Source organism: Coloeus monedula (genome assembly GCF_965178545.1).
Source record: "Coloeus monedula genome assembly, chromosome: 2".
Lineage (NCBI taxonomy): Eukaryota > Metazoa > Chordata > Aves > Passeriformes > Corvidae > Coloeus > Coloeus monedula.
This window is the reverse complement of record NC_138782.1, coordinates 51,795,166-51,810,100: the sequence shown is the minus strand read 5'-3', so window position 1 is coordinate 51,810,100 and position 14,935 is coordinate 51,795,166. Positions and strand designations below refer to the sequence as shown.

General features: G+C 41.1%; 1 protein-coding gene across 1 annotated transcript in view; it reads left to right on the top strand.

Annotated features, from left to right (window-relative positions):
* UST (uronyl 2-sulfotransferase) overlaps positions 1 to 13,551 on the top strand; it is a 161,292-nt gene extending 147,741 nt beyond the window's left edge. Inside the window, exon 8 of the mRNA XM_082302750.1 lies at positions 9,502 to 13,551. Coding sequence (XP_082158876.1) covers positions 9,502 to 9,785 — 284 coding nt within the window. The 3' untranslated portion in view covers positions 9,786 to 13,551. The remainder of the gene's footprint in view (positions 1 to 9,501) is intronic.
* Positions 13,552 to 14,935: the final 1,384 nt, after the last annotated feature.

Below are 14,935 nucleotides of genomic sequence, written 5' to 3'. Positions count from 1 at the left end.
CAGAACGATGTGCCCATGTATCTCTTCCCTGTCTGCACATTAATGTTAAATGGAGGTTGAATTTTAAAAGATCATTGAGCAAGCTCTGTTTCCTCAATGGATTGTTCCCAGTGCTGACACACAAGCAAGAATGGTAAAAGGTGTGCTGGAGCTGATTGTGTCAGTGACTGAAGACCGGTGAGTGTTACTGCAGAGGCAGCTGTCTTTGCTACTGGCTGGTACAGATGCATAGGGTGCATAGGAAAGCCTTTATCTTCAAAGATCTTGGTCTCATAAGTATGTCAGAAATGCTATTTCCACGCTCCTTCCGGAAGAAAATATATTGCCTGGAATACAGAGCAAGTACATGCATGTGTAAATCTTGATAGTGTTTGAACAGCTTCTAAGCACCTAAAAATGTCCTGTATTCATTTATATTAACCCAAACAGATTAAAATCATCCTTGAGTTGGGGTCTGCTTCCAAAAGCTCTTGTGCATATAAAGCATTGCCAGGGGAAGTCTACTGCCGCAGGTCACTGAGACACTACATCCTGTGATACAGCCTCTGAGGGAGCACTTTGGTGCTCAGGATCAAACAGGTCACCCCAGACCTAGGGGTTTTCTTCTGCCTTTTCCAAGCCCCCTTTCCTTGCCTGTAGCTGCACTGCTAAAGAAGTGCTGAGGTTGGCATGAAGAGCCAGTGTATCTCTGTAACTTCTGTAACAGCATCTGCCTCCAAGATTTCCAGGACGGACACAAACTCTCAAATTGCAGCAAATCCCAGGTGTCCCAGGTTCCTCGTTGCAGACACAGCTGCAGGCTCTGTAACAGAGGCAGTGAAAAGCCAAGGCATGAATTCACCTTGACTTGGGTTTGATGCCATTGTGGAAATCCAGCAGTATCTTTGGTCAGTGTGAAGTCCCGACATACCTAAAGGTTTGGCTTATCTATCTGTCAGACTCTTGGAGGTCTGCTGGGTGCATAGGAATTACCGTCTTTCTGTGAGTGAGGACACACCCTTCACTTGAGCTTATTCGTGGAGGCGTGGAGGGCAGAGTGGGTTGCCTGGATCTTCCTGGAAGGAGGAAAGATGCATTCTTGTTTCTGGTTCATAGTGACCTCAGGGGACGTGAAGACCCTGGCAGCCTTAGGGCTTAGCCCTGTTGGGACATTATACTTTGCCTTCTAGTCTGAACAGTAGAAAATCAGGATGTTCCCTCTCCAGGAAAAGAACAGGGTGAGAATTGCATTAGCCACACTATGAGATTACTCTCCTCTCCCAGGGCTTCTAGTTAATATAATTCCCCTTCTTTTTATTTTTTTCTCTTGCTGAAACAAGTCTGCCTGTGTTAAACAACAGACCCTTTTCCTCGATTTTGGCCAGAGGAGGAAGTCTTTGTCCCAATCTCCTGGCAGCTGGCCAAGGCAGTCGGGCTGTGGGCCAGGAGGGGGTGAACTTGAAAGGAACAGTGTGTTGTTTCTGCTCTGGTAGCATTCTTCCTTCTTCAGCAGTGTCTCGGCCCCTGGCTGCCTTCAGTCACTCATTATACACAAAAGAACCTAAGGGCAAAAGAGACAATTTTCTCTTGACTGCCTGTAACTTGAAATAATAAGAAATAAAACCATTTTGGGGCTTTCAGTTGTCTCTGTGCAGACATGGTTGGGAGAAAATCTTCTTAGAACTGGCAACTTTCTCACAAGGGAGAAAAGAACCAATAGCACCTTTTTCCCCCCCATTTTAATCGCAGCTTTCTTACAGTACCACTCATTTTCCCAGTACTGTCTCTCGTACCAGTTGTGATTTTACCTTGGCAGTGCATAAATTTTATTACTGGACATTACTTGCATCATAGTATTTTTGCTTTCATTTTTCATTTCAGTAGTTATATAAAGAAATAAGCAGTCATATATATGCTCTTGGAAGACTTAGGCTTAAGTCTAAGAGGCTAAGAGCCTGCACTTAGAATTAACAATTTTTAAGGCCATGATCTCAACTTTTTTAAATGTAGGATTATTTCCCATTCCTGCAAGGCCTAGTACTAGAGGGTGGTGACCACTAGGTTTGAACAGTAAAAAAGTGGGAAAGGTCGCAAATTGGGTGTCCAGACATCTTCCAAAAATGACATTCACACTGAGATATCTGAAAAGCAGTGACAAAAAGTCTTTTGCATGTGGTGCTTCTGATTTGGAAGCTGACACAAGCAAGACGTTCGAAACTTGCATCTGTGAAAGACTTAAATGGATCATTGGATCATTGAGCTTGGCTTCCTATGTGCTCCAGGCCACAGAGTCTCTCTTCTGCATAGAGACCAGTATCTGGAGTTCATTAAGTTATCCAGCATTGATGCGAAATTTTCAAGTGATAGCAAATCAACTGTGTTTGTTTTGTACTAACAATCAATTACCTTCACCACTTTAAAAAAACAGTGCCATGCTTCCAGTCCCCATTTGTCTGGTTCCTGCTTCCAACTCTTCAGTACCCATAGTTTTCTCACCATGAAAATATGCAGATGCTGTAAACAAGTCACCTCTCAATCATCTTTTTTTGGTAAGCTGACCAGAACAAATTTATCATCTTTCTCCAAAGTGTCCCTTTCAACCCCAGTGTTCATTCTGAGGCTGTTTTCATAGTCTGTCTGATTTAGGATGTGGTTACAAAACTGGATGCTATATGCCAGTGTTTCACTTACCAATACTATATATGGAAATAAAGATACCTCCACCTCTCTCCATCCCTCTTGGACATCTTAGCTTGCACAGCACGCCTCTTCATCATTTCCTTTTTGTGGACAAAAATCACAGATAGCAGCCTACCATGACTCGAAGCACAAAGGCAAGATGCCTGCTCTAGATTCTCAGGTCCTGGGCTATATCTCTGCAGATTTTCTGCATTACATAGCTGTGGTGAAGCTTTTCCTGCTCGTAAGCGCTGCTGAAATTTGTCTCGGTCACTGCAACTCTCTCTTGTCTCTGCAATAAAGTAATAATGTTAGTAGCTGCATAACCTACTATGCAGCCCTGTTCACAAGCGATCTGTAAGAACCTATTTTTAAATTGTGGTTTTGTCAGATCCAGATTTGACTGGATTCATTCAGTAACCCTTAAACAGCTATAAAAAATACATTAGAAATTGCATATGAGCTGCAACCATAGCAGTTCTTTTGACAACTCAAACTAGACAATCCTGGCATTTCCTCTGCAGATGACTTTGGTTTTGGCACCTCCAACTCTGTCTAGTTCAACTTAAAAGTTGCTTAATGGCTATAAAAGTACCTGACCACATTCTCATAAGAATCTGCCTGTTCATTCTACCAGTGTGGGTTATTTTTCAACTTTTCTTTTTCTTTTGCGTTAACCTACCTGAACTGGGAATGCAATATTAAAATGCACCAAAGAAGGGCGTCTATTAGAAGATCCTGCTGAGATTTGTTATCTGATCTTATGTGAGATACAGCACATTTCCAGGGTGGGGGCAGCATCAGAGGCAATGTGTGGTACAGGAAGGTTGGCTGAGGTGTCCCATGCAGCTGGAAATCCATGTTGTTGGATCCACAGCTCTGAACTCATAGGAGCAAAGGTGCAGCACTGTGATGTTTCCAGGAGAAGAGTTAGAGATTTCATGATAAATACACTGGTTGGAGAAGAGACTTCAGAGAGTGGTAACTGGGGAAAGTTATATATTTCTATTGCTGAGTTTGTTGTATGGCAAGTGTTTCATAATAGTGATGTAATGCCTTTAACAGCTCAAGTAGTATGTAAGAGCATTGTTGAATGCGTATTGCTGTCGCATTGTCCAGTTGACAGCCAGACCAGTGCAGTGTTGACTTCTGCAATATTTTCCAAATATATGTTACTTGCATGGTGTAGGAAGATGTTTGTTATTTGTGGCCTTATCAGACCAAGGTACTTACATTTATCACTTATCACTACCTCTTTTTTTCTTTTTACTTAATTTTTTCTTCCTTGCTGTGATTTTATGTCATGCCTCCTTGGTGTTTACATCCTGGAACATTAGTAGTTTTTTGACTGCACGTCATTCAGATTATCTGTTTGAGCTCTTCCTAGCTAATCTCTGTTTAGGCATCCCTCAATTTTTCTCTGCCAGCTTACCATTGTCAGAGCTTCCTGCATTTTGTCTATGTTAATATAAATAATAAATTATATAAGGTTAACAGGGAGACTATTCTTACCTCCAGTTTCTTTATTCATTGTAGTGGTAAGAAAGAAGAAGGACCATTGCTGTCTCACCTAGTTCCATCTCTGTCACTGACAGCCATAATTTTAGTATCTGTGCTAATTACAGTCTGGTGTATTTGCTCCCAAGATCCCTGTTTGAAAAATAATAGGACGTTCCATTTCCTAGGATTGCAGGTCCCTGAAGTTTTGGGAGTTTCCGTGACCTCTGGAGCGCTGCTCTTTCAGAGAGTTTCATACCTGACCTTTAGGAGATAGGAAATGGCTGTGTGCCACTGTGTGAGAGTTCTCGTAATCCCCTGGAGTTGGGAGTTGTTCCACGGCAGCAAAGCAGCACAGTAATACAGGACAGAAGTGCTAAAACAAAGCAAGCATTGCTGTGAGCCTGGCATAAGTCCCCAGTATGCACATGACAGTCTAATCTTTATCTACATGTCGTTACAACTTACACCGTATTTTGTTGGTGTGAATAACTGAGAGGAGAGTAAACTAGCAGTGAAGAGGTTAGTAACTGGGATTCATAGTATTTCAGATAAAGTTGGTAGATGCTGTGGGACAAATTGCTACTTAACTTTTCTATCAGTTTTGATTTTTAATATATTTCTGTCTGGTGGGTGTCTCTGTTAGGTTTTCTCCAACGTCCCTGCTTTCCATTAACAAACATGAGCCCAAGCAAGGTGCTCCATCACGGAGTGTGGCTGCAGCACACCATCCCTCCTCCGGCTTGGATCCAGGGACCTGCCCTGGACCAAGACTCCTGAGCAGCACTAACCCTGTGGCCCTTGGAAAGACATGTGAGCCCAGCACATCAGTGTCTCATCAGTTCTCCCCACACTGTCCTTTTCCAGATATCCTTCAAGAGCCAGGATAAAAATTTTGAGTTTGAAAAGCAAATCAGTTGTATTGGAAAATTCTTTGCTAAGCTGCAGTTTAATATTCTGGGGGAGATCATCTCTAGTGTAGCCGTAAGAGCCGTGGTTGGCACTGCAGCAACGAGAAGCAGATGAAGCAGAGACCCTTGCCCCTTTGTACGTCACATCTAACCACAGTGACATATGTTTATTTCCATTTAAAACTCTGGAGAAGTAGGTATGTGCTGTAGCTCGGCTGCATACGATGGAAACGCGGGGCCTCCGTGTGTGGTTGCAGGAAATGAGTTTGCTGTATCTGTGACAGCCGTCGTGCTCGCACAGCCATGAGAGCAGTGCAGCACAGCTCAGCGTGGCGTTCTTGCACCACGGCGTTAGCCCAGCAAGCCCACAGTTCTGCTGGCCTGCAGCCACCCTGAGCTGCCTCCAGCCTGGCTCACCTCTTCCACATGGGCCCCCCAGGGGCGCTGGGCTCCCTGTGGCTTCATCCAGGAGCAGCGCTGAGGAGCAGCCTTGGCATGGCACCCCCCAAAACAGGAGGACACTGGAGAGCACATCATTCTGAAAAGCTCTTCTGAGGTGGAGAATGCCTTTAGGATCATTTTGTCTAAATATGGCAATTCAAGGTTTTTTGAGCCACAAGTTATAAAACTCACTTTTCCCTATGGTTTGGATTGCTCCAGTGAGTAATGTCCTTTTCTTAGTTTTAAAAAAAAAAAAAAGTGAGAGTGTGGAAAGTAACAGTAAACGCTCATCAACTGGTAACCCAAAAGAATTTAATTTTCTTCATTCCTATCTACATACCAGTTTAGTTTTAATTCAAGGTATGAGGAGGCTGCACTGGGGGGTTACGTTGCTGTATAGTACATTCTTCTAGCAATTTAAAAGAACGCCAAAGCAAACACATTTAAAAAAAAATAACCCTGAGAAGTAAATGGTGTAGTTTGTTGCCCTCCATGTGGTTAGCTGTCTCAAAGGTCATAAAATGGGGGTCCTTTGGTGGGCCAGCTGGGTTTATGCAGCATATGCGGATTGGTATTTTGGCTTTAAGCCAGATCTAATTTTCCGTTTTGCTTCTATGATGAGAAGAGGTGGTTGAGGTGACCTCAAGGGGCAGTTTTGTGATTTCATCTATATTTGTATTACAGAGCCTTTTAAGAGTATTTAAGATTAAAACACAGTCTAAATAAAGTTTAGGTCCAAAAAAAAGCAGAGTTCACTTGTTTTATCAAAAGGCTGAGCCTGCAGCCAGGCGCAGGCCCAACTCATGCCATCCAACAACGCACACCTCACAGCTCTTCATGCTCTGCAGTTCTGATGATTGTGCTGCAAGGCAAACAGGAGCCAGAAAATTTACACTGCCCCTGCAGCCTTCCAGAGTGTGGGTGTTTCTGTCTGTTCGTATGTGTCCTTCTGTAGACATAGGTGTGTGCACAGAGCAGAGAATTGCACACATCCAGAAACCCCTGTGCCATTGCAACAGCAAATTCAGAGGAGGAGTGTATTGTGCTGCGAGGGTGGCATGGAGCACCAGGCTGCTCCCTGCCTGGCACACCACCAGGACATTGCCTTTGGCCACTCCTGCCCCCACAGACTGTCCCCCAAAGAAAACAGTCTCATGCTTTTCACCTTGTCATCATTGGCAGCGTTCCTGGGCTAAGCACAAGTGCCTCTCTCTGCTGAGAGAAGCAGCCACCAAAGGGAGCTGGAGCTGTGAAAGTGGCTTTCCCCACTTAGAGTCCTGGAGGGACCGTATAAGTAAAGAGCTTTTTCCAGTGAGCTAAATGGAGTTTTCTGTAACAGAAATAACTTAGGTAAAATAAAAACGAAGTTGGCAAGCAGTATAAAGGCTTAAGCTAATAAATGCAATATTTAGTAGTGTATATTTGCTGCTGAATTTGTAAAGAAAACCAGACTGTAAAGCTGGCAGGAGCTATCAGCTAAGCACAAGAAAGAGGAATGTCTTGAAGTGCTCAATAATCATAAGAAAGTTTTCTTCTCACACTGGGACAGACTGAGTACAGTGGCCTTCCTGGAGTGTAGTCATTTCATAGCTATCAATGGCAATTTGAAGGTAACTTGAACAACTTGACTGAAAATTTAAGAAGATAAGACATTTATTAGTCTATTCCGGTCTATGAGTAAAGGTGGTGCAGAACAGAATAAGCTCTTGGGGAACCCAGACATTTTCACCAAAAATACTTCACACTATTCACTAACTACAGGTCCTGCTTTGTATGCTAATGTCTGTTTGAAATTCAGCATTTCCTGATCCTCCCTCTACACTTTTTCTTAGATAAATAGCATGTTAAAAATTGCATCTTTCTTTCTGTTTTTGTATATTTTAGTCATTTCACTACTATCTAAATAAACTGAGCAAATTGATAAACAGTCAGTAAATATACAGCATGTTTCACCATATATCACTGTAACTAAAGAACAGAGAACTCTGTGTAATCAATTGTTTAATTACTTAGATATATGAGTAGAGACAGATTTCAGTGTAAAGAACTACTAACTTTGGTGTAAAAGTTTCATTTAATTACACAGTAGCATGTTTTAATAGTTACCAATTAATAAAAAACCATTGTTCCTTTAGAGAAAGAATTAAAAGTATAGATGCAAAATAGAATTAATGCTTTAAATACTTCATGATTTAGAACAGTGTTGCATTGGGTAAGCTACTCAACATATCTTCTCTTTGTATCATTCTTCTACATTTCAAATTACTCTGCTGGAGTTGATAAGCACAACTGACTATTTCAGATATAGTTATTTCAGGTATAACTTTTTTCTTCTGCACCAGGTGGGTGTGACACAATGAAGTCCAGTGAATAAGAGCATGTTCAGCCCAGAGCATTGGTCTCATGTAGTATTATTAAAATGTTCCTTGTTTTCCTTCACTCTGAAGGAGGAAAATGTGTGTCCACAGACTGAAAATCAAATTTGTTTGCAAGTGTCGATACCTCCAGCTCTATGAATATTAATCTTTCAAAATTTAAAGAAAGCAGTTCATGTTCACTGCTGTTCTCTGCCCATCTGTTGTACTTTCCAAGATCTAAAATCTTGTACCAGCTTTTTGTCTGAAGATCATTGCTGTTCTGCTTGCTAGATGGACTTACTCATATTTTATTACCTCTTGGGATAAAAGGGTTTTTCTTTGTTTAAAATTCCTCTCTTCCCTAAAAAGCTCTTCTTGATTATTTCTCTTGGATAAACATATTGCTTGTGGGATCCCAAGAACAGCTTACTTTTCCTGCTAGGAACCATCGCTGCATCCCTTAGCTTTATGCGTAAGCAATTATGAGAACATGTTTCTCTCGAGATGTTAAGCATATGTTCAGCTTTGCTGGTGGGTGCTTCAGAAGACCTCCATTTGTTCTGCTCACATAAGCAGAACTCTGCCCATGGTAAAATCACATTCTGATTCAAGGAGTCCCTCTGGAATTGAGGGTGGTTGCTGCCAGTTGGAAACGTGAAATGTTCTTTGTTGTCTGCTTCCTCCGTGTAAGCTTTTTCTTTGCCATCCGTCATGGCCTGACCCTTTTGAATACTTCTGACTTGAAGAACTGCTGTTAAAAGAAGATACAGGTTCTCGTGTTATATACTTAGGATGAAAATACTTAGGATGCTCAGGCAGCCTATTGCCATCTAGAAAAGAGCAAAATGATTGCCTTCAGAGTTTGCTTTACACCTCATTCAAATACATTCATCTCCAATGGTAGGCTCATCTACTGAGAGAGAAGGCAAAGAGACAATTCAGTATTTTTGTTAGTAACTCTAATTCTTTATCAGCAATCAAAGGTTTGTATTTCAGTTTACCAAAGCAAAAGTTGTCAGGTGAACAAAAAGGTAGTGAAATCTTCCAGGGCATGACAGGAAGATGAGTCTAGTTCCATTAACAGGCATAACAGGACAAGAAAGTTAACAGGCACAGTTGCTCCTGAGGTGTCATGTGGTGTTGCCAACAATCCTTCGGTGCTGCCGAAGGATTCAGGTTGACAAATACCTGTTAATATTTGAACTATAATAAAGCACAAATGAGACAGGTCACCATATGCCACATAGGAAATAATTGGTTAGTTAAGCTTGGTGGTGTGCCTGACAAAATTTCCAAAGCTAGGCAAGATTGTGGGTTTCTCTACTGATGCACTTATGCTCATAATTCATATGATGTGGTTTGCATTTTCTCATAACCAGTGACAATTAAGATCTTCAGTGACTGCAGACAAGCCAAATGACCTGTATGAACTAGCCATATTTAAACATGCAAGCCTGAATTCAAACATCTGTATTTTTTCATATCCTGTTAAAAGTAAATCCATTATTAAAGCAACAGCTTGAACTCATTTGTATCAGTAATGTAGTAGGGCCATGCCTTAATGTTTTAAATTAAAAGTTTACGTGTGGTCTCGCTGATCAGCACCCACCATGTTGCTTGTTGTTCTTTCTTTACAGAACATAGGAAACTTGGCAATCTGACTGTGACAGTGAAAAAGACCGTCCCCTCTCCAGAAGCAATACAGATCCTCTACCAACGCATGAGATATGAATATGAGTTTTATTACTATGTCAAAGAACAATTCCACCTGCTAAAGCGCAAGTTTGGACTGAAGTCTCATATCAGGAAACCACGTCCCAGACCTGAGTTCTTCATCCCTTCTCCCCTGGAAACTGAGGAACCAATAGATGATGAGGAAGAAGATGATGAAAAGTGGCTAGAGGATATCTATAAAAGGTGATGGATGGAAGAGCTGTCCTTTCTCTTCTGGTGACCCCTCCAGCTTTCTTAAGATTTTTTTTAATTATTATGAAAAGTAATTCCTTAAGGAACTGGGTTAACGTGCAGCGGATTTGAAATGGAACAAAAAAGACCATTCCCACATGCTGGAGCCTTTGGGAGATACCTGATTTTGCAGGTTTGATTCATTATACAGTGTTGGCTCTATAGCATCCTTGCTATAGCATAGTTCAAGAGAGAAGTATCTACCGTCTGTCACAAAATAACTTTTGGAATACACAGGAGTCCTTTGGGAACCTGCAAAATACAAGAGAGTAGATTAGCATTCTTGAAAAGTAACTTTTACGGATTCTTTTCTCTCTCTTCAGAAACAAGTCTTTGTGGCATAACACTGTGGCATTAACTACGAGCAAGTGGAACTACAGGCAGTGAGCCATTTGGGAAGAGTGCCTCTTTTTGTCCAAAGCACCCTGGTATCCCCGTGTTATGGTCAGAGCCGTTGCTTTGTCTGTGAATCCAAAGATAACAGGCTCAGAAAGGGGCTAGGTAACAGCTCCTCAAATCACCTGTGCTGGAGGAGAGAGGCTGCTATTCTGCCAAATCAATACTAGTGGGTGTAAGGCAAGTTACAGGAGCCAGATTGGTTTTGGTAAACCCTTCTAGTTCATAGAGTGGGAAGAGTTACCAGGTCGGTGAATGGCAACAACAAATTAAAAGGGCCAGGCAGAGCTTTGTTTCAGCAGTTGAGTATGTTTCTATTAGACTCTAAAGGAAAAGGTGTAACATGTGGGGTTTATGTTCAAGAATGGTATTTTTAGATTTTTGTTATTCTTTTGGGTCACAAATCCAAAGAGATATAGAAAAAGCTGCTCATTAAAAAACTCAGATGATCTGGAACTCCTATTAAGTACAACCTGTATTTCTGCAGCTGCAGAATTTAGTTGTTCACATCTGAAGCTGAACACAGCATCCCCACCAGCACAAACACCAGACTCCTACTTTTAGCGTGCCTAGAAGGAAAATTAACAATATGAACATACACAGCTTCCCTTCCCTATTTCAGTTGAAATACTTCAGAATCATCAAACAAATAGAAGAAGATGTACTCTCTGAAACCAAAGCCGTTTCAGTGATAGGTGGTTAAGAGAGTCACTGAAAGTTGCCCTTGTTAATCACTACAAATATTATCTGCTAACACTAGAAAGGGGATCGGTGGAAGCTGGGAGGGGAAAGAGAAGTAGCACCAATATGTGAGGTGCTGTTGTTATTCAGGTGGGTGTCCCTGGGGTGGGGTTCCCTGTGACGTGTGGCATGCTGGCTCTTGGGCAGCCTGCCAGCGCTGGTGGTGCAGAAGTGACAGACCTGCAGGCAGCCCTGGGCCCAGCTCTTTGTCCTTCTGCTTCACAGCAGAATAGGGGGGAGTTTGGGGTCTTGATGAGGCCTTGGCCTCTTACGTTGCCAGAAAAAGCTGGACTAATAGAGAAAAAGAGCAATAAATTCCTGTCCCTAGAGCACAGGAAAGAAGCAGGTACAAGATGTTGCAGTTGCTTGCGAGGATGAGGACAATCCACCTCTGTCTATCTCGCATCCTTTCTCAAAACACCTACCAGAAAATTTTTGGTTCCTATTCCATGGCTGCTATCTGCAAGGTCATACTTCAGTTTGCTATAACAAGTAAAAGTTATTTTGTGATGGATGAAGCATATAAACTCGGGATCAGCTGAAATGGGCTTTCCAAAGGTTTTCCCTTCCATGAGCCTGCTGAAAGCCAATAAACATTATGGTCTTCTTCACTGCTCAGTCTTTACCTATATACAGAGAATGAAAATAAAGAAGAGTTGAGACAAGATGCTAACTTACAGAAAATACTAGGAAGAAGATTCATTATTAACATCCCAGGCTGGTGGTAGCAGTGCACTACTGTGGGGGAGCACATTAAAGAAAGCTGAAAATGGCACAGATAGTAACTAACATATTAGCTAAAATATGAATCTGCTGCATTGTATATTTTAAGTGGTTTCTATGAAATTACATTGAAAAGAGTAATGATTAGTTTACACACTGTGGAGTTGTTATATTTTGGAAAGAAAACTAGTATTCTCATGTTTCTGAAATTCTGTTTGAATCCTTTTTCTGCCAATGTTTTAACAGAGTATAGTCACTTAACACCATTCACCCTTCCTGCAAGTTCACTGCTGCTTACAGTAAAGTCTGTTTCTATCTGTTTATTTAATGGTGTCTTCAGCCATCACTACTTATAATCGAAATACAAAAGCTGCTTAATGATTTACTCACTAGGTTTTAATATTGTTGTATTTTCGTAACAATCAACCTGGCCTCTCCTCCTCAAATGGCAATTCTTAAATTTATCTGGCACATAGCATCTAATATTCCTGATCCTATGGCCTATTTCTCTGTCATGAAATATATTTTGCTTAACTTTTAAAAGGTACATTTTAAGCTGGTTAATCTTTGACTTATTTATTGAAACTTTTCAGCACATTCCAAATTCTAAGTTGCTCAGGAAGAAGTTGGTTTAAATAATTATATTTGGGTCTGATGAATATTTCTTATTAAAAAAAAAAAAAATCACTGTTTGTAAGCCTCTAGCCCATGACAGCTTTGTAGGAAGTGCCATGCATGTACTTGGAGATCTTTGTGGGGGGGAAAAAGGTGGCTGTTCAACACTTAAGAAAATAAGAAAATATATATGTACATTAGCTTAGCTATAAATGAAGCAACGTATGTTTTGGAATGAATCTTCTTTAACTTATTCACTACTATCTCCTGAAATATCAATAAGCCATATGAGTCTTTATTTTTCAGTCCAGCGATGTTTAAAAATAAAACTTGCACATTTCTTCCTGGCGCCATAGTCCTGTTGCTTACACTAGTTTTCCTGCCTGGATACAGTGGCTGTGGGTAGGATGCTGGAGTTGCACCCAACAGAACAGGGTTGGATTCAGCACAAGGCATCCTCTGAAAGTCATACTTGAGCAGTGAGACTGGAGCAGGTTGCTCCTGGGTTATTGCATCTCCCAAACTATCTGAAGCTGTGAGAGTGAAATCAGAATTGTTTTACTCACCTCAGGTGGGTGGTCAGTACATTGAAGTACATTCTCCAGTGCTCTGTGGCTTCTAAGTAGAAGTTTTATCCAGGAGAGAAACAACTTAGTCTCCATACACTGCATTTTTACTGGATATGGTATTTGATGGCCAGGCATAAAAGCTCCAGTAGTCAGAGTGGTGTTACAATGGAAGTGAAGTATCAGTGCTTTCACACTAAGGAGAGTTGTTTAAATTGTTGTTTAAATGCAGCATTCTGGAAAAAAATAAATTTTAGTCTTAAGTTTCAAGTGACAATGACGAATTGTGCCATTTTTTGTTTCTGTTCAATTTACTTCTCTTCCACATAAATTTTGTTGGTGATGCAGGGCTAAGTCCAAGTATCTCAAGTGTTTCCTGCTTGTATGTAGAGAAGTAGCTCGGCAGAACTGAACGTACATGAACCTGATGGTGTATTTAAAGCATTCCAGTTTCTTTGCAATTCTTTTATCATTGAATCTTTGATGAATCATTTGAATGTTATGATATAGAATGGTACATTTTATCATAAACACATGAGCAAAGCCACAAATTTTAAATGTTGGAAAACATGTCTGTGAGTTCAAGCCATGGAATTTTTCCTCCTTTCAATATTTGATACAATAATATTGAATGTACAGGTACGTTTTTTGACTAAAAAGGGAAACCACACTGCATGCCAACTTTTGTCCTCTTATCAAATGAAAAAACATTGTCTGCCAAAGAATAAAAATCTACATTCTCTTAAAAAATAAAGACCTCTAATTCCCAGCTGAGAGTAATGGTGCTCTGATCTTTCCCTCCATTCTAAGAAAGGGAACATCTGTGATGTTAGAACATTAGCCTAAAACACAGCAACATTTTTGAGAGCTAAAATACTATAATACAGTACCACAGCATTCCTTCTGTTTTATTTTTGAGGATTCTGCCATTTTTGCAAGGAGTTCAGCTAACAGTTACATAGAACACTGTTGATCACTCTGCTTGCATGAGCCAAGACCAGAGTAAATAACTAAGTGTTGCTTCGTATAGACCTCCATATGCAGGTTCCATGGGAAACACAAGGGTGTTACCAAGCCTTGGAAGTGTGTGTCTACTGGCATTGGAATCATCGGAACCACTTTTGCAGGGTCTGTCCCAAGGGAGGGTTTGCAAAGTTAGGCTCTGCTCAAGTACCCACAGGTATGGCAGGAAAGGTGCTGGAAGGCAACTCCATAAGAAATGGCCACTGGAGGGTAAAAAAATTTCCCTGCAAAATATTTAAAGTGGATGGGAAGTTTGAAGGTTGCAGGTTAAATTGCAACCAGCATAAATCAATTCCTCATGTCTCACAGCTGAGAAACAGTCATAAGTTTTCTTTGGTTTGTCTGGAAATGGCATTATATGCCAAGCTGCAGCGTGCAGTGGATGTCGAATCTCAGTTGTAAGCTTTATAAAATCAGGGTGTGTGTAATGAGAGCAGCAGCACACTGTAATGGTTGTGTCTCGGCACTGATGTCTGACCCTGTCATCTTGGAAGAGCCTGCAGGAAGGTTGTTGTTGGGGCAGTGGGATGGGGGAAGGAAAAAGCTTTCTGCAAGTACAAATTTGGCTTTTCAGACACTGTAAGATGGCAAGATTTGACCGTTGGTTTATTTTGATGTGGATTTTGAGTATAAACACATGGATTTCCTTTTCTGAGTGTGTAAAGGAAGAATGTGAGTTGGTTTTGTATTTAACTGATTGTGGCTGAAAGGGTAAGTTAATAACACTGCTGCCAGGCAGGCACATAGGAGTGTGCTTTATGCAGACTTTTGTCATCTTTCTGTCCCCTTCTTTGGAGGCAATGGGCAAAAAAAAAAAAAAACAACTAAAGAATTCAGCTATACTGCAGGGCAATTGGCGCTGTGAAAAGTAGAGATTAGCAGGAATACACAGAGGTGATGCTGTTCAGAGTTAAGATTAATGGTCTAAACACAAGGATGATATGGAGTAACCAGCAAAAGTGGCATACAAGCTGCTCACTCTGTGGCTTTGACTTATCTGGAAAACTTGAGATGGTGCTTCAAAATCAAATGCTGCTTCACA